Source organism: Epinephelus lanceolatus, chromosome 6 (genome assembly GCF_041903045.1).
Source record: "Epinephelus lanceolatus isolate andai-2023 chromosome 6, ASM4190304v1, whole genome shotgun sequence".
Taxonomy (NCBI): Eukaryota; Metazoa; Chordata; class Actinopteri; order Perciformes; family Serranidae; genus Epinephelus; species Epinephelus lanceolatus.
The window spans coordinates 42,510,556-42,531,589 of record NC_135739.1 but is presented as its reverse complement, the minus strand read 5'-3'; the positions used below and the strand labels follow the sequence as shown (position 1 = coordinate 42,531,589).

The following is a 21,034-nucleotide window of genomic DNA, read 5'->3' as shown; positions in this document are numbered from 1 at the left end:
ATAGAAATTAATCTTTGTTCTTCTTGGGGATGACGCTGCGGCTGGTTTTGTCGCTGAAAACCTGCGCTTCCCAGTGCTCTTCCTAAAGAGAGCAGGAAAAGACCTGTAAAGAAAATGGAAAGGCAAGTCATACAAAATCTTAACCCACATGGAAAGGCAAGGCAAGTTTATTTGTACAGCCCATTTTTACACAGTTTGTCACAAAGGACTTTACATAGTAACATAATACCATAACATCCTCTACCCTTAGACCTTCACACTGAGGAAAAACCCTTTTAACAGGGAATCGGAGAAACCTCAGGGTGAACAACAGAGGACCGGCAGGCATGCAAGGGATGTTGTTGTTTACAGACAAAAACAGTTCACAACAACAACATATAGAAGCGGCATAGCCTATACACATTATAGATACAATGTTGTTTTTCTAACTTCGACATCTCCTGCTGCACGTTCTCCTGAATCGTTCTGCGTTCCTGGCTGGACTGTGGGGCCTGTCCCTGTCCCTGTCCCTGTACTTGGCCTGGCACCTCAGCCACCTGCCCAGCTTGCTCCACATTTGCTGCCAATAGGGAAAGCAAGTTTCAGGCAGCAGCGGCGATGTGGATGTAGTCAGGCTTCTGGACACACACACACATACATACATTCATACATACATACATACATACATTCAATTCAAATAAACACAAGAAGTTTGTGCTCTAATAAAAAACAAAAAAAAAAGGGATCAGCACTCAGTGAATAATCCTCCTAAGCCCTACGATAAGCTATTATGGCAAGGCTTAACTATATAGACCCGTGAGCAGTGATAACTAACATGTCTTTGGGGTCATCGGGTGGGAACCTCCTTTCACCGGTGTTTCGTCTAGTTAGTCCCACGACACCTCCAGGAGGCTAGACAGTGATCTCTGGCGTCCCAGAGACACTCCCCTAATGCCAGGTCTCACTGCTCCCCACACTAACCGAACAACCTCCTTTACCTTACCTATACTACCACAGAGGAGGTAGACCCAGGGAAGGAAGCCTTGTTAGGCTATCACACTACCCCGCCGGGTTAGGCTGTACAGTCTACCTCCCCAGGACGAGCCCTCACAACAATGACACCTCCAGGAGGCTGGACAGTGATCTCAGCCCAAACAGCACTGCCAACTTCAACCAAGCCCAGGCTCCGTTTATGCGAGCTCCAGGCAGAAGCAATGCTGATACTACCTTTACTAGCACATTCACCATACTCTATTTCACACGCTACATAGCATAACTACAATGTAAGCTAAAGTTAAAGGAGATAAATGAACTCACAGGATCAGCAAACACACTCACTTTGCAGCATGGTCTCAAACAAAATGGATTCAAATAGGCCACTCCCACACTTAAATAACCTTCCTCTTCCTGGATTTCCTTCTTACTTACACATGGCTTTCTCAGCCCAAACAGCACTGCCATCTTCAACCAAACCCAGGCTCCATACATGCGAGCTCCAGGCAGAAGCAATGCTGATACTAGCTTTCCTGTCACATTCACCATACTCTATTTCACACACTACATAGCATAACTACAATATAAGCTAAAGTTAAAGGAGCTAACTGGACTTACAGGATCAGCAAGCACACTCACCTTGCCGCATGGCCTCAAACAAAATGGATTCCAATAGGCCACTCCCACACTTAAATACTTCCTCTTCCTGGATTTCTCCTGACAGGAAGTGGATCTCTCCACCTGATCTCAAGGAGTTATGTGCCCTGCTTAGTAGTTCCCCCTGCTGGCCCCCAGCTGACATTATTTCTTCTGTAATAGATAAACTGGCTGCATTTAATTGCTTCATCTGACATTTCCCTCACTGTCTTCCTCAAATTCTGTCCCCGCACTCCGAGTTCCCCCAGGAGTGAGACAGTTGATCTTGCTATGAATCCCCTACACCCCACTTCCACTGGACAAATCCTAGTCTTCCATCCTCGCTGCTCAGCTTCTGCTCCTAAGTCTGCATATCTAAGCTTTTTTCTTTCATAGGCTTCTTCCACTGAGTCTTCCCAAGGAACTGTCAGCTCAATGAAATAAACTATCTGTTGACTCACTGACCACAACACTAAGTCAGGCCTCTGCCTGGTACAGACTATTTCCTGAGGAACAACAGGCTTTCCCCCTAAATCTACTTGCATTTCCCAATCACAAGCACCTTCTAGGCGGCCACACCCTTGCCTCCTCACTAACTTATCCCTTCTGTATTTCTCTCCCTCACGGACAAACTGAATTACTAAGCCCCTATCCTTAACACCTTCTGAATTCACCTGTCTTCGTTTCCCTTCGATGCCTGCAGCTAAACATTTCAACACCTGATTATGTCGCCATGTATATTGGCCTTGTGACAAGCCAACTTTACAGCCTGACAAAATATGCTTTAAAGTTGCGGTACGTGAACACAATGGGCATGATGGGTCCTCATTTACCCACAGTTTTAGGTTCTGGGGGGTTGGTAACACATCGTATGTAGCCCCTACCAGGAATCTAATACGATTCTCCTCCATACTCCACAGGTCCCTCCAACTAAGCTTCCTCTTCTCTACACTTTCCCAATTCAACCACTGTCCCTGTTTAGCCTGGGCCACTACCTTTGCACCACTTACTATCTCTTCCTGTCTGCGTATCTGTTCTGCAACCAACTTTCTTTTATCTTTGAGGCCTGCTGTATTCCATACCGGTTTACCTGAGCCAAGCCCCAGGCCTCCCCGGCCAAACTGAACATTACCTACAATCTCTGCATGTCTAAGAGCTGCCTCTGCCTCCTGAACTGCCGATCTTGGGTTCCACTTCCTCCCCTTGGTTGGATTTGGAACCACACTCCTAACTACCACGTCCTTACTCCCAGATAACAAGAGCTCTGTCCTGACCTTGGTACATTTAAATTCCTCTGTTAAACTAGATACTGGCAGCTGAAGTATCCCTTTTCCATACAATGCAACACTACTTAGGCACCTAGGAGCGCCCAACCACTTCCTAATGTAGGAGCTAACCGACCTTTCCATTCTCTCCACAACAGATATTGGAATTTCATAAACTGACAATGGCCACATTAACCTAGGATATAGCCCAAATTGCAAACACCACAACTTCAACTTTCCTGGAAGTTCTGATTTATCTATTCTATCCAATCCTTCAGCCACATCTTTTCTAAATTTCACCACCTGTTCCTTATCATTCAACTCTACATTGTACCACCTACCTAAGCTCTTTACTGACTTTTCCCTAATTGTTGGGATTTCCTCATCATCTATGACAAACTTCCTATCACTTAACTTCCCTCTACATATCGAGATGCTTCTAGATTTACTAGGCTTGATTTTCATGCTGGCCCACTTGAGGTTCTTATTTACCTTCTCTAGTAGCCTCTTTGTACATGGCATTGTTGTGGTCACCAGTGTCATGTCATCCATGTAAGCCCTAACTGGTGGAAGATGCAACCCATTCTGCCGTCTCTCCCCACCTACCACCCACTTAGAAGCCCTGATGATTACTTCCATTGCCATAGTAAATGCTAATGGAGAAATTGTACACCCTGCCATGATGCCTATTTCTAGCCTCTGCCAACCTGTTGTGAAACCTGCTGTACTTAGACACAACCTAATATCCCGAAAATATGCTTTCACTAAGTTAACAACTACCTGTGGCACTCTGAAGTAGTCAAATGCACTCCAAATGAGGCTGTGCGGTACTGAACCAAACGCATTTGCAAGATCTAAAAATATTACATGTAGGTCCCTTTTGTTAATCTTCGCTGCCTGAATCTGGTGCCAGATCATGCTAGTATGCTCTAAACACCCTGAAAAACCTGGTATTCCTGCCTTCTGCACCATGGTATCTATTAAGCTATTCCTTTCTAAGTAGCTAGCTAGTCTCTGCGCTACTACACTAAAGAAAATCTTCCCCTCCACATTCAAGAGAGAAATCATCCGGAACTGGCTAAGGTCCACAGACTCCTTCTCCTTAGGAATGAGGACACCCCCTGCCCTACGCCATGCTCTTGGTATAATTTGTTTTTCCCAAACTATTCTTAGCTGTTTCCACAAAAATTTAAGGGTATGAAAAAAAAAAGACTTGAAACATCAACAATATATGTACTTAAATAACATGGATTGGCACAGGGAGACTTGTAGCTGCTACAGCTAAAGTCACCACTACTCCCGCCACAGTTGCCTATAAAAACAGGATGTACACTGTTCTAGCTGCACTGCAAACTTAACGTCGTCTTCACTGACTGCTCAGTCCGTTGGCCAGCCCCTCTCTCTCCCGTTACCGTTCCTACCGTTATGTCATACACCGCTTGTAAAATTGGTTAGTTTGTGACCGCTTGCGACACGGTGAACACGGAGGCTAAACTTGAACTCGTGAAGCACAAGGCTAATGTCAGCCAAGCCACCTGTAGCAAGCAGTCTGTCCCATATTTATGTTAACTTGTTCAAGTGATCAAACATCATCAACAACACTAATACCAATCTAACCATTGTTATTCTGTCAAGTGTAACGCCAATTCCGATGTTTGATCTGTCACTCTGAGCTAACTGAGCTAAACTCTTCGTTTACATATTCTGCCTGGTCTGAGCCGCACGTGTGCGGCTCGTAATGTTACGGTTGTAGTGATAGCTAGGGTAATAACATCTGCCATGTGCAATTCTGAATGTTAATTTTTCAGAATACATACCGGCATTAGTAACATTACAAGCCAGAGTGACAACTCAACGTAACCTGAGCCTGACCCCATCCTTTCGTCTAGCTACCAATGCCGTTAGTCATGGAAAGGGAAACTACCGAGAGCTAACGTTAGCCTGCAATGCTAGGAGCGCAACGTCTGGACCTAATTGAACACAAAGCGCTCCCACATGTTTCTTGGTGTAGCATAACGCACCAACTCATAATATTTCAATAATGTTGCATGATTGAAAATGAGGGGATAATAAAACAAACGCGTTACTTACAGGTTGAGCTTCGTTCCCTCCTCCTCGGTTCTCCATTTTGGGTCCGGGACTGGGTCTCACTCTGGTACTATGGCGCTGGAGACCTTATAGTGATTCAACAGCGCCACCCAGTGTTGTGGAGTGCCAATTGCGGGACATTTGTTTGTGGATCAGAGTGCACACGAGAAAAACAAACAGGAGGAAGGAATATTACTGCCAAAAGTCACGTGGCTGTTTTTCTGGGCGTAGGATTGTTTTACGCGCGTGAAATTTTTTTGTAGATTTTTTTTCTGGTTGTAGGATTGTTTTGTGGTTGTAAAATTGTTTTGTAGCCGTATAATTGTTTTGTAGTGGTAAAATTGTTTTGTAGTGGTATTTTTTTTAGGTGAAGGATTTTGTTTTTCTCTTGAAGAAACATTATTAGTGTCAGAAGCATGGTGTATTTGTTTGATAGGTAAATTTCCTATTTGTAAAACAAATACATTAGTTCGTGAATTGTGTTTTGTATTTGCAAAACACAGTAAGTTTGTTTGCGAAACGGTGAACGTGCGTGAAACGCTATTGCCTATTTGTGGAGTTTTGGCATTAATTTCACCCCATACTTCTCATCCAGTGCTCTGTCTTTGATGATGTGCTGAATGTATTTCACAAAAAAAGTGAAAATCACAGTGGATGCAAAACCTCTCATTTCTCAATAATAATAATGTATGACAAGAGTTGTATGTCTATCAATCAATCAGTCAAACTTTATTTATAGAGCACTTTTCATACAAAAGAAGCAGCCCAAAGTGCTTTACATAAAAACAATACAACAATAGACACAAGAGATGTCCCTCCTTCTCCCACACATACTCACACGTACGTATACACACACACACACACAGATTTAAAAACACGGAGGAAACGCTATCCTACTTAGGTAAAAATAACTGTATAAATTAAAATTCAGTAAATATCTAACAGATAACAATAATAAAATAAATAAAATTCAGTTAAAAGCCAGACTAATAAGGTAAAATTAATGAAATGAATAAAATTCAGTTAACAGCCAGACAAAAAGGTAAAAACAATAAAATAAATAAAAATCAGTTAAAAGCCAGACTAAAAAGGTAGGTCTTGAGTTTGGTCTTAAAAGTGTCCACATTCTCTGTTTTCCTCAGGTTCTCAGACAGACTGTTCCACAAACGTGGGCCATAATGATAAAAGGAGGCCTCACCATATGTTTTGGTTAAAACTTCTGGAGTAATTAAAAGGCCGCTGCCGGAAGACCTGAGAGTTCTAGAGGGCTCATATGTTAAAAGCAAATTAGATAAATAATTAGAACCAAGACCATTAAGAGCTTTAAAAACCATTAAGAGGATCTTAAAATCGATTCTGAAGCAGACAGGTAGCCAGTGCAGAGACTTTAAAATTGGTGTCTGGTCCTCGTCAGAACTCGTGCAGCTGAGTTCTGAAGAAGCTGTAGTGGAGCAATGCTTTTCTTAGAGAGACCAGAAAGAAGAGCGTTACAATAATCAATTCTGCAGGTGATAAAAGCATGCATTAGTGTCTCTGTGTTGACTTGAGATAAAAATGGCAAGAGTTGGGCTGCAACATCAGTGTAAGATATCTCAGGTAGAGAAAGACTTGATGTGTCATACTGTGTGCTTTCTCTCTCAGGGGTTTTATGTAGCTCTGCGGCTGGTGGCCTGTGCTCAGAGCGGCCAGGAAGTCAGTCTGTCCAGCCTCAACCTCACAGTCCCTCCCCCCAAGTTTGTGAGTATGACGTCATCATCAGAGCTCAATTGCACCATATTCTCTGTATGAAAACAAGCTCCAACCTGTAGACATTTTTTTTATAATACTTTACACTCTTAATGGTTAGGATTGGTTTCTGTGATTTTCATATGTTATTATTATGTTATTAAACACTGTAATTAATTTCATTAATTTTGCCAGTTTCAAACTACATACTTATCCCTTTATAAATAAACAATGAATAAATAAATAAATGTATCAAATGCTCTACATGAGAGGAGAAGATGTGTGTTTTATCTAGCAAATGTTTTATCCAGTTCTGACAGTCATCTTTGTTTGTCTGATTTCAGAAGGACACCAGCAGTCCATCTCTAAGCAGCACAGCTTCTGCCTCTGGCGAATTACACTGGGCTGTCAGGGTGTGTTGGAACACACACACACACACACACACACACATACACACACACACACACAATAGAATAAAGCAGTCATTATAGATGTGTTGGACATTGATTCAGAAAGACAAGGTGAATGAAATTCAATTTTCCAGGTTCTACTTATTTTTTATAGTCGTTAACAACAACAACAACAACAACAACTTATTGTGTGCGTGTGTGTGTGTGTGTGTGTATATATATACATATATATATATATTTGTATATATATTTATCCATATGTATATATGTGTATATTGTATATATTGTAACATAATATATTGTAGGCAACAGCACTCACAAAAGACTAGAGTCAAAATCTATGTTTTAATAGGGCAACACACGGCCATACAAAATGACAGACGCGTTTCGGCCTAAGCCTTCTTCAGTGTATCAAACACAGACAAAGACACTGAATACTATATATATATATATATATATATATATATATATATATATATATATATATATATATATATATATATTAGGGGTGTGACGAGATCTCGTGCCGAGATTAAACTCGACAATATTTCCCGTCGCATTAAAAATCTGTCTCGCGAGATTTGTGAGCTATCCAAACTTCTATTTGTGACCTGTGGGGGCAGTAATGCGCCTTTGCTACGTCTAGCCTGCCAGAACCTAAAGAAGGAGAAGGAAAAGAAGAAGAGGAGGAGAAGGAAGCAGAGTGGAATCAGCCAGAATGACGTTGGAAAATACCGCTATTACCATTGAAGATGCCCCCGCCACTTTCAAATCGTTTGTTTGGCAGCATTTTGGGTACCCGGCGGAAATGATAAATGGCAGTAGAGTGACTGATAAGACATGGACAATATGCAAGCATTGTATGAAAATAATGCCGTACACCGCGGCTAATACGAGCACGATGCAGAGACATATACAGCACCACCACAGCTCGGTACTCAAATCACCAACTGCACCTGTGAAGAAAACACTAACAGGCCAGACAACGCTGACAAACGCATTCGGACCTCAACTTCCACAGTCAAGCACCAGAGCCACAACAATAACAAGAGACATAGGTGTTTTCATCGCAGCAGATTTGAGGCCATTTTCTGTGGTAGAAGGTCAAAGATTTCGGCGACTCATCCACACACTGGAACCGAAGTACACCATCCCATCACGCACGCATTTTACCCACACAGTGATCCCGAACCTCTATAGAGAGTCCAATAGCAATAGTTGTACAGATCCTGAAAGACGCAGAAAGCATCGCCATAACAACAGACGGTTGGACATCGAGAGGTACACAAAGCTACATCACAATTACAGCCCACACAATCAACAATGACTGGAAAATGGAAAGTGTTGTACTACAGACTTGCCCACTTTTCGAGTCCCACACAGGGGCAAACATAGCTGAGGTTTTACAGACAGCTGTTACTGACTGGGAGCTTAAAAAACCCAACCACGGCATTGCTATTATTACTGACAATGCACGTAATATGGACGTGGCCGTGCGCGAGGTGGGATTGAAGCCGCACATTAAGTGTTTTGCGCACACTATAAATCTTGCAACCCAAGCTGGCCTTGGTGTTCCCCGCGTCGCTCGTTTGCTTGGGCGGGTGAGACGTGTGGCTGCTTTTTTTCATTGGAATTCAACGGCTACCGCGGTGTTAATGTCCAAGCAGAAACAGCTACAATTGCCATCACACAAGTTAATCATGGACGTTACGACGCGATGGAACAGCACGTTGGATATGCTGGCTCGTTACCTCGAGCAGCAAGCTGCCATAGCAGCAGCTCTCACCAGCCCAGGGGCCTGTTTCACAAAACCAGGATAAGGGATTAAGCCGGGATATCTTGGTTATCCTGGATCAACTTATCCTTGATCCAGTTTCACAAAAGCAGGATAGGGGGAAGTGGGATATGTTTTGACATAAGTTACCATGGAGATTTATTCTGTGGAGCTAGCCTGCTCCAGACCAGGCTAAGTTCCAGGATTTATTTAATCTCATCCCTTATCTCAGTTAGCAGCTACCACAAATGGAAACTAATATTTATTCCACTTCACACTACACATTCTTATCACATTCAACGAGACCCACTGTCATTATTTAAACATTTGTGATCATTAATTGCAGTCATTTTAGATAAATGATTTTAGTAGAAAATTTAGTTAGACTATCTCTCTCATATATATATATATATATATATATATATATATATATACACTGTAAATAAATGATTAAAAAATACACACCATACAGTAACATGATGACATGATGTTCCTTTATTGAATAGGATAAATCAAAGCAAGTAATCCATCAGTTCCTTTCAAAAGTGACGTCACACAGTGCTCTACAAGATAGAAAGCACTGAATCAAAGCATATTATTCATTACAAGAATAAATACACATTCTCAAAGGTCTGTATATAAAACACCCTGCATGTCTGCACACTGGAATAAATGCAGGACAAATCCATACTTAACAAATGAACAAATGTCAGGCCTGTATACACACAGTACACAGCACAATAAGCCAAATTAATATAAAATAACACAAATTCCTCTGCTATTGCAGGCCATATTCAACTTAAATGTGCAGAATGCATTTTAACTGAAATAATTCAAAACGTATTGGTCCCTGATCAGCCGACCACTGTCGTCATCCGGGAAGATGGCCGGATTGTCCCAGTCCACATCTGATGGCACTCTGGGGGCCCTCTCCTTCCTCAGGCAGGCCACATTGTGGAGGACAGCACAGGCCACAGTAATATCGCATGCTCTGTCTGGACTGACCCTCAGATGGTGCAGACACTGGAAGCGTGCCTTCAGGAGGCCAAAGGTCATCTCGATCCGAGCCCTTGTCCTGGCATGGGCATCGTTATATGCCCGCTGTGCTTCCTGAGGGTCTGCGTAGGGTGTGAGGCAAAAAGGCTCGCAGGCATAGCCTCTGTCCCCCAGCAGCACACCAGAGAATTCACCTGTGAATACAAAATGTCATCATCACAGCCTTATCAATAGAGGGACATTCTTGACATAGCCTTGATTTTAAAAGTGGTTATTAATTGAGGTCATGTGGCTCACCTTGTGACAGGCGCCGATAGACTGCAGAGGACCGAAAGATTTGTGAGTCATGGACTGAGCCAGGCCACTTTGCCACAACATTGCTGATCAGGTAGTCAGCATTGCAGACCATCTGAAATTATAAGATGTAGACTATTAAACCATTCAATGCACATCACAAGCAATGTACAATGTTCATTAATGTCATAAAGTCATGTTCACCTGAACATTAATGCTGTGAAAGGATTTCCTGTTCACAAAATCTCCCTCATGGGCACCTGAGGGGGATTTTATTCTGATACGGGTGCAGTCAAGTGCACCAATGACATTGGGGAAATCTGCAACACAAAGCAATAAGTATCCTACTATGACTTAACACTTGTCTTGTAATTTGTACTTACAGTACTCTTACCTGCAATCATATAAAAATCCTCTTTGATGTCACTGAGTCTTCTGTGTCCAGGGAAGGAGATGAAGACACCTGATAGTGATTTGAGGGCTAGACAGACACTATGCACCACACAGCAAATTGTGGCCTTGGCCAGGTTTTCAGCATCCCCCACTGAGTACAGGAAGCCCCCACTTGCAAAGAAGCGCAAGGCCACACACACCATTTGCTCAACACTCAGCGCATGGCTCCGTGTGGTGTGGTGTTGGATCCTGGAACCCAGCAGTCTGCACAGATATCGGATGCCATCTGCAGAAAACCTATATCTTTCGTGTAGGTGGTCATCAGGGAAGGCCAATGGGTTCGCCTTGTCCCTGAAGACCCTCTCCCGCCTGAAGGCTCTCCTGAGCACAAGAGCTTCTCCATCCACAACCTCTTGCAGGAATGGACACGCCATTGTTTGAGCAGGAAGGAACACACCATTTTGGGCCTTCATATAGGCTATTGGATCGCTAGATTTAATGAGGAACACCTTTGCACTCTCACAAGCTACAAATGGTTATCTAATTATCAGGATACCTATTGCCTTAAAGAATAGATAATTGATTAAAATGCTCCCTGTTTGACCTTCACACTGCTCAACTTCTGCCATAAAGTGTTTTGATATCTGGGAAATAGCATTTCAGGTACATTATGTGCATTTCTTTTTGTCTTAATACAGCCAGTCTTTGGTGTGTGACTTCTAACCAATCAAAGCACTTGGGGCTACCATAGAGATGACACTAGGCATTATGTCAGACTGTGGAATACAATCTGCAATCCCACCTAACTGTGCACAAATTAAACAAGCAAACACCACAGAAGGTCTTTTGATCTTTTATTTAAGATTCTTCTTCTTGAAGCTGGGTGAGGAAAGGAGAATAATAATTAATAGATTGTCTGTGTTACAGTCAGCATACAGTGTACACTGAAGGTGAAACTCACCTCCCGCTCAAGTTTTTTTATTTCAAGGTTCAGTTTCCTCAGTTTCCTCCTTTTAATTTCGGACTCCACGGAGAGGTCTGCCATCTGTCTTCTTTTGTATTCAATGTCCAGATCGGCCAGTTGTATTTGCCGTTTCAGATGTGTGGCATACAGCTGTCTGATAGCTTGTGAGTTCTGTAAACACATAATAATCAGCACAGCAGGAATTTTGCATGATGGGAATGTACTTCCATAAATACTCACTATGTTGCAAGGCTGGCTTTCATCCTGTAGAGCATCTGGGTCCTGTTACAGAAATGACATTTTGTGTGGGCTCCAGATGATGATGACTTCTCACCATTGTAGACTGAATGAGTACTTTCATTTGACATGATACCTCAAACCTTCTTGAATCAAGAGACACAGTCTCCTCATCGACTTCATCTGCTGCTCCTGCTGCTCCACTGGTGCCTTCACCCTATCACATTTAAAAGGGATTCATATTAAAGCAAGCAGATGAGACATGCCAGGCTTACAGTATGACTTTGATGGAGGACTCACTGGATCATCATCCTCTGGTATTGGTGACGCCACTGTTGGAGGCTCCAACAGTGAGATGGTGTTTCCAGATACTGCAAGGTAAAACAGAGTCAGATAGTCCAAATTGATTCAATATGAATGGTTGGTTATGTCCCATGTAAAGATGGAAGAATGTACCTTTAATGAAGAGGGAGGCATCTTCCTGGGAGGGATTTATATTTGAGTCTGTCCCCCCAGGGATCCCCTCTAACACAGGCCTGCCTCTGTTAAGTTCCAGGGCTCTGTCCTCTGCAGGGGTGAGGTCAGCTGGTGGTCACCCACCACCCGTGCCTTGCTTGTGGGTTTTTTTTTTAACAGCTATAAGTACAGACAATATGTGAGTAGGCACCCTCTGGGTACAATGTACGCACGTGCATAGTATTTGTCAGGTCACTTACCATTCTGCAGGATGTTCTTATATTTGATCTTGACTTGTTGCCAAGTTCGTTTGGGCCCAGTCATGTTTAATCTAAGAATAATAAATTAATTAAGACAAAATAAATAACACACACACACACATAGATAGTGAATGAAATAACTGAGGAGCAAATATGTAGTTGCATTTACATAATTTCACATTTACAGTCCATTTCACTCGCAGTTTCATAATCAGAGTATAACTACGTTTTTGGGAATGTTAATTAACTATTTGGATTGTAATTGTGATGGATTCAGCAGGGTAGTGAGTGTGTGTTTGTGCAATACATACGCATTCAGGCGGTCTGCAATACTTTGCCATGCTTTCTCTCTTTGTTTGATGGCGGTGGCAGTGTTTCCTTTCTTTTTAATTTGTTCTTTTACCTCTTCGTAGGCCTCCATAATTATGTCCTGCTCCGATGGGGAGAAGTATGCTGCACGTGATGCCATGGTGAATCAGTGAATCTGTGATCAATTACAGGGTCTATTTAAGGAGCCATGTGCTGCAACTTATCCAGGATTAGTTTCACCTGGCTTGATGAATCCGTGTCTACTTATCCTGGCTTGGCGTTTGTGGAACCAATTAAGCCTGAACTCTGTTGTTTTGGATTGGTTGAGCCAGGCTTACTTACTTATCCTGGATGTCTGAATGCTACTTTTGTGAAACGGACCCCAGGATCGTCTTTCAGGATCTGTACAACCTTGCTCTTGGACTCTCCATAGATGTTCGGGATCACTGTACGGGTAAAATGTGTGCGTGATGGGATGGTGTACTTCGGTTCCAGTGTGTGGATGAGTCGCCGAAATCCTTGACTTTCTACCACAGAAAATGGCCTCATATCTGCTGCGATGAAAACACCTATGTCTCTTGTTATTGTTGTGGCTCTGGTGCTTGACTGTGGAAGTTGAGGTCCGAATGCGTTTGTCAGCGTTGTCTGGCCTGTTAGTGTTTTCTTCACAGGTGCAGTTGGTGATTTCAGTACCGAGCTGTGGTGGTGCTGTATGTGTCTCTGCATCGTGCTCGTATTAGCCGCGGTGTACGGCATTATTTTCATACAATGCTTGCATATTGTCCGTGTCTTATCAGTCACTCTACTGCCATTTATCATTTCCGCCGGGTACCCAAAATGTTGCCAAACAAACAATTTGAAAGTGGCGGGGGCATCTTCAATGGTAATAGCGGTATTTTCCGACGTCATTCTGGCTGATTCCACTCTGCTTCCTTCTCCTCCTCTTCTTCTTTTCCTTCTCCTTCTTTAGGTTCTGGCAGGCTAGACGTAGCAAAGGCGCATTACTGCCCCCACAGGTCACAAATAGACGACGAGAAATATCGTCGAGTTTAATCTCGCGAGATCTCGTGGCACGAGATCTCGTCACACCCCTAATATGTATATAAAAATATATACATAGGTAGAGTTCTGGCACCAATCACAGTGCAAGGTGTAATGAGAGGCAATAGACACCAATGACAGGCTGACACAAGACAACTGCCAAGTCTGATGAAAAGTCTGATGCGCAAGAATCAATGCATGCAAACAGAAGTATTCAAATACATTGAGACATGTAAGAACATCAAAAATATTAAGCTTCAGACTAGTTGAATGAGAAAAATGTTAGACAATAAGCAGGGGAGAATTAACGTGACAGAAAAGAGAAAATAGGCTTTTAAGTCACTGGATATAACTCTATTAGGGACTAAAAGAACCCCAGAAAAATAGTCTGAACCTATTACAGAGTTAGAAAAAGTTTAAAAATGATTACAGGGCTATACTAATCAATAGTATAATATTGAGTAGCCTAAATAGTAGAGGGGACAGAAAAATGATTAATTTAGGTGAAAAAAGTCTCTGAAAAAGAGGGAGACATTTACATTCAAAAGAGGAATAAAGGGGCTTCAAGGATTAGTAGAGCCTCTGTAAAATGTATAAAGACACTGAATATAAATGTATCCAAAAAGAAGGCCTAATAAAAAGGGACAATATATCATAAAGTAGTCTAATGGTCAAAAAAGACAACAGGAAATCTCATCCTTACGTGTAAGACAATTTTACAGAAACCAGACAAAGGAAACAACTCAAAAGAAGTTCTTCATTTAAACCACGAGGACTCTCTGTTTGTAAGATATGTGTCCATTTAGCTTCTCTTTGCAGTAACAGTTTGTCTCTATTCCCACCTCTTCTAAGGGGCTGGATCATATCAATCCCCTGAAATTTGAGTGTGCAGACATCACGGCCAACAGAATTAAAATGTATGGCCACTGGGGATTTCTCATCTCTGTTTCTGATACTACATTTGTGCTCAGAAATCCTTGTTTTCAATTCACGCTTAGTTTTACCAACATAACACAGTCCACATGGACATTTAAGAAGATACACTACGTATTTACTTTTGCAGGTAATTCTGTTTGTTATGCAGAACTTTTTGCCCGTATGGGGATGTAGAAAAATGTTCCCTTTAATCATGGCACTACATTGGGCACAATTAAAACAAGGAAAATTACCCCCAGGAAGGTTAGAAGGAGAAAGAAAATGTCGAAGAACAGTCAGATTAGACTAAAATGTCTCTTATATTTTTGGCACGTTTATGTGCAATGAGGCGGGGCTTGGAAAGAATGTCCTGTGAGAGGATCACTGGCTAAAATGTGCCAGTGCTTCGAAACAACCTGCTTAATATCATAAGATAATGGATAAAAGGTGGCGGCTAGAACCAATTTTGAGTCCCTTCTAGAGGGAGGTTTACTCCTATCAACATCTTTAGCTGTATCAAAGAGATTTGGACCATTGAATCATGATAACCCCTACTGTTGAAACGATCACATATCTCATGAGCTTGTTCATTTAAAGTATTGTCAGAGCTGCCAGTGTAATAATGTTTTTCCATTTTACCTGCAAGCTCTGTAATAATTTTAGTTGACAATTTCAACTCTACATTATTTAGGCCAGGAATTTGTACCTGCTCTATGTTATTTGTAGGGGTGTCCCCGACTAAGAATTTTCATAGTCAAATCTGATTTGACAGATCTTTCCTTTAGCTGACTAATTGTCAAATCATGTTTTTTTTGCCCCTCATTGATTAATGAGCTCATTTGCTTCAGTTTCCGCTCCAGAGAAAAGAGCTAAAACACCCAAATAAACAAATTTAATTCTTCAGTTGGCATAATAAGATAATAATAATAAAAGTAAAAGGGTTATCATTTTTTCTTTATCTTTATTCCTTTCACCTCATCAAGGTATGATGCTCTAGATGAGCGCAGATGCGCTGCAGTCGTTTCTGACTCGTCAGAACTTGCCATTTCATTCACAAATAAACATCCAAAAACATCATCAAAAGGTTTAGAAACAGTTTTCCTTCTTTCTGACTTCAAGTTACTTCATTAATCAACTCAGGTTCATACAAGTTCATCCACGCGGACTGTGCTTCACCGCTCTCAATTGTTTGGCCACGTCGGAAAAAAAAGTAGCCAAATAAAAAATCAGAGTCCATCAAGAAAACAATCAGCGGTGAAATTCTTTTCAAGACACTTCAGGTAAATGAATAATCCTTCAAAAAAGTTTGATTTGAGAGCACATACCTCCTCCTAAGTGTTTGTTTATGCGCTCCGCCACTGTATATCATCACCACATGATTCCCGAGCGCGGCACCGCTGCTGCTCACCGCTCCCTCAGGGGATGGGTCAAATGCGGAGAACAAATTTCACACACTCAGGTGTGTAACAATCAGTGGGACTTTAACTTTAATTTTAAATCAAAACTTTAAATCAATCAGCTCTGATGGTCCTGCAGCGCACTTATTCACCTCAGCTTATTTGGATCGAACAACTGGGTGATTTATTCAGGCGTAGTAATGATTATGCCTACTGATTAAACGCATGCGTCATTTTCAGTTTTTTAATAACAGAAATTAGGCTGATGTTTGTACCACATTTTGCGACGATTCGATGGCGAGACTGCCAGTCGAATCAGACTTATCCGAATCGAATCACCGAATCATCGACTATTCGGGGTCACCCCTAGTTATTTGTAATCATACTTCAGAGCTCATATCAGGGCTTCAAAGTCTTATTTTGAGAAGGGATTTTTTCTTAAGTATTCATGTTGTTTTCGAGGTGCTAAGTTCACAAATGTTCATGATACGGGAGCAATAGTCAGTTTAGTGTGAGACAGGAAGATGTGTCATTGTATAATGTTTGTTCCGAAGAGCTTGCTGCTTCTTTTTTTAGCAGCCGTCTTGGTCGGGGAGGGTGGGTTGGGGGGATATGTCACTGCCAGAAACTTTTTAATATTTCCTTTGAAACTAACACTTTGCACTAGTCACACCCAATCACTTTTAAGTTTTTTGCCTAGGTCACTGTGCTCACATCCTAATCTTCCTTGTCAAATGGTATGAATAGACATTTGAAGCTGGTGAGCTGGAATGTTAAGGGTCTAAACCACCCCTTTAAAAGAAGAAAGGTCTTTTCACATCTATAACAACTTAAAACAGAAATAGCATTTTTACAAGAAACCCATATTCGCAGTTCAGACAATGGCCGTCTGCTTTCAGGATGGTCGGGGCAGGGATTTCACCCCTCATTTCAAGCCAAAGCCCAAGGAGTTTCAATCCTTATCAGTTAGGATGCTTCATTTGAACTGCATAATGTGATCTCTGACAAGTTTGGTCGATATGTGATTATCTCTGGCAAATTAAACAACACACTAGTTGTACTTACAAATGTTTACGCCCCTAATATGGATGACGTAGTTTTTTTTGAACGAGTGTTCTCACTGTTCCCAGATCTTAATACATATTCTTTCATAGTCTGTGGCGACTTTAACTGTTGGCTTGACCCGGTTTTGGACCGATCCTCTACGAACCCTGGCACAGCGAGCAGATCAGCCCGTTTTATTCAGGCTTTTCTTTCTGACTATGGTTTCTGCGATGTGTGGCACTTTTTACATCCATGCGACAGAGAATACTCTTTTTACTCTTTGCTGTCGGATAATAATGTTGTTAAATTCATGGAAAAGGAAATAGCCTTTTTTTCCTCACTACTAATATGTCTTCAGACATATCTAGTCTAATTGTCTGGGATTCCCTCAAGGCTTATCTCCGGGGAAAGATTATATCTTACACTGCTCAAGTGAGGCGAAAATCCTTTAAGGAGCGATCAGACCTTGCCCACCAAATCAAAGAGATTGATAAACAGTATGCTCGGAAGTCTCCAGATCTTTACAAAAAGCGGTTGGAAGTCAAGACCAAATTTGACCTGCTCACCACTCATTCAATTGAACAATCACATTTGAAAAGTAAAACCATGTTCTATATATATGGAAACAAATCAGACAAATTATTAGCCAACCAACTTAAAGGCTCCAAAGCTAAACATAATAATTCTAAGATCCGGTTACCAAATGGCCATATAACTACAGATCACTTACAAATTAATGAAGCATTCAGGGACTTCTATACCCCACTATACACCTCGGAATCTCAGACTGTTTGTGATGAGATTTTTGATTTTTTTAAATGGTCTCAGTATCCCCAGTCTTTCATCAGATCTAAGTAAGAGATTAGAGGAGCCTGTATCCCGGGCAGAAATAGCGCTAGCCATTTCCTCAATGTAGTCGGGTAAGTGTGCGGGTCCTGGTGGCTTCCCGGCAGAATTTTTAAAGAAATTTTCCTTGCTGCTTTTCCCATTGTTATGTTCAGTTCTCTCAGAATCTTGCAGACAAGGTTCCCTTCCTCTTTCATTTACTGAGGCCTTTATTACTCTTATAGCTAAAAAAGGTAAAGACCTGACAGAATGCGCCTCCTACAGGCCTATCTCCCTCTTAAATACAGATGCTAAGATTTTAGCCAAGATCCTAGCCCATAGGTTGGAGACTGCCCTTCTCACAATCATATCCATAGACCAAACCGGCTTTGTTGAAGGCAGGCAGTTCTACTTCAATATAAGACGACTGTTCAGTATTATTTACTCTGCCTCTGAAGATTTCCCCGAATGTGTTGTTTCTCTCGATGCAGAGAATGTATTCGATCGTGTCGAATGGGTCTACCTATTTGTTGTGCTAAACAAATTTGGTTTTTGTCCAAATTTTACTTCATGGATTAAACTACTCTATTTGCACCCCGTAGTCTCAATTCGTACTAACTTGCAATGGTCAAGACCCTTTAATTTACATTGTGGAACCCGTCAGGGGTGCCCCCTCAATCCCATGCTTTTCGACATTGCTGTTGAACCGCTTGCCACAACACTCCACTCTTGCAAGGATATATCTGGTATCTGGAGAGGTGACATGGAGCATAAAGTCTCACTTTCTGCTGATGACCTGTTGCTTTTCATCTCTTATCCAATGGCCTCATTACCCCCTTTTCTGTCGCTGCTCAGTCAGTTCAGTAAACTCTCAGGCTATAAATTAAATCTCAACAAAAGTGAGCTCTTCCCCATCAACAATGAAGCACATGCCTTGGACCTTACAAGTTTGCCTTTTAAAATTGAGAACAAAAAATGTTCCTATTTGGGCATATCCGTGACAAGGAACCACAAAGATCTATTCTAAGAGAACCTTATCACATTGTTAAATCAAGCGAAACAAATCCTGACACAGTGGTCACCCCTGTCAATGCCTTGTGGGTCGCATCAACTCAGTCAAAATGACCATTCTACCTAAATTTCTGTACCTTTTCCAGGCCTTACCACTCTTTATCCCTGGATCCTTTTTTCAACTTCTTCATACTTATGGCAGGGTAAACGACCACATTTGAACAAGACTCATCTTCAAAAGACCAAGGCAACAGACTTTCGCTTTTATTATTGGGCTGCTAACTTGTGCTGCCTTGCATTTTGGTCCTCCTGCTATGGCCAGCCTGACTGTCCTGACTCGGTGGCGATGGAGTTACAGTCAAACAATAATTTGTCACTTCTTGCGCTTGTTGGATCCTCACTCCCACTTCCCTCACTTAAATCAATCCAAAACCCAGTGGTTAAACATTCTCTAAAAATCTGGGCCCAATTTAGGAAGTATTTTGGTTTTCACAGCTTTTCTCTCCTAAGCCCCATTGCATCAAACTACCTTTTCAAACCATCCTGTCAGGATTCTGGCTTTCAAGAATGGCACAGGAAGGGTATTGTACATTTTAAAGATTTGTTCATAGACAACAGTTTGGCAATATTTGAGCAGCTGAGTAGAAAATTCAGCCTCCCTAAACCAAATTTTTTCAGGTATCTTCAGGCAAGGCATTTTGTTCTTTCTCAGACATCCAGCTCTATAGATCCACTTAAAAAGCGGCTCATTTCAGCTCTCTATGGCAAGCTGTTGGATTTTAGGAGTGCCCCCACAGATAAGCTTAAAACAGCATGGGAGGAGAACTTCGGTCTCTCTTTATCAGAGGATACTTGGGTTTCCATAGTCATATTGGTTAATTCAACCTCCCTCTGTTCACATGACAGTTCAAAGTGGTACACAGGGCTCATATTTCAAAAGCAAAATTGTCCTCCATATACCCCGATATTAGTCCATACTGTGTCAAATGCAAACATACGGAAGCTTCTCTCATTCATATGTACTGGTCCTGCTCAAGCCTAAAATATCGGAGGGAAGTTTTTCATACACTTTCTTGGGTGCTAAACATCAAATTAGAACAAACCAAACCCACTGACTGCTCTGTTTGGGGTCATGGAAGGGGAGAAAAAGTTAACTACAGCAAAGCAACGCACTTTATCCTTTGCCTCCCTTCTAGCTCGACGAGCACTCCTGCTCAGGTGGAAGGATACTTTCCCTCCCACTCATGCACAATGGCTGGAAGACATCATCTCCTGCTTGAAACTGTAGAAAATTAGATACTCACTTCAGCAATCAAATAAGAAGTTCCAGAAAGTGTGGAGTCCCTTCCCCAAAGCATTCCAGACCCTGTAAAGACTTGACCCTTGAGTACAGCTTAACTATGCTGCACACTTCTTACTCACTCCTAGCGCAGGCTTTTGGTGTAACAGTGATCTTATGCTATGACTAGTACTCTGGCAGTGACAGGGGAGGGATTATTTTGTACACTGATTTTTATTTATTTTTTCTCTTCTTGCATTTTTGTACATCTCGTACCACACTCCATCTTAATTTCTACCCATTCACTTCATGTTTATTTGGGTACATTGGTGCATGCTGTGATTGATGTATGCCCATGCTCATTTTCATGTCTCTGTAATGACTATTCAGCACTACACCTTTGTTATATTGAGGAAACTTCAATAAAAAAGATCTTGAATTTAAAAAAAAGTATTGTCAGAGCTGCAGATTCTCTTTGCTCTCAGCAGTTGACTGTACGGAAGACTTTTCTTCAAACCTGGAGGATGATAACTAGTATAATGTGAAAGAGTATTTCTAGCTGTAGGGTTTCTGAAAACACTGGTGCTGAGAGGATCTGTTTTTTTCACAAGAACATTGAGAAGAGAAACAGAATCTTGACTATATTCAAGTGTGAATTTTGTGGTTGGCATACAAGAATTGAGGTATGTGTGAAAGGCTGTTAACTCCTCCACTGTACCTGAAAATATACAAAAAGTCAGTGG

The 21,034-nt window shown here is 41.7% G+C and overlaps 1 protein-coding gene across 5 annotated transcripts in view; it reads left to right on the top strand.

Moving 5' to 3' along the window:
- LOC117253947 (epidermal growth factor receptor substrate 15-like 1) overlaps positions 1–21,034 on the top strand; it is a 151,902-nt gene that overhangs the window by 25,944 nt on the left and 104,924 nt on the right. For all 5 annotated transcript variants that reach the window (XM_078169073.1, XM_078169075.1, XM_033621854.2 and 2 more), the window contains exons 5-6: positions 6,603–6,698; positions 7,031–7,099. In XM_078169073.1, coding sequence (XP_078025199.1) covers positions 6,603–6,698; positions 7,031–7,099 — 165 coding nt within the window. The remainder of the gene's footprint in view (positions 1–6,602; positions 6,699–7,030; positions 7,100–21,034) is intronic.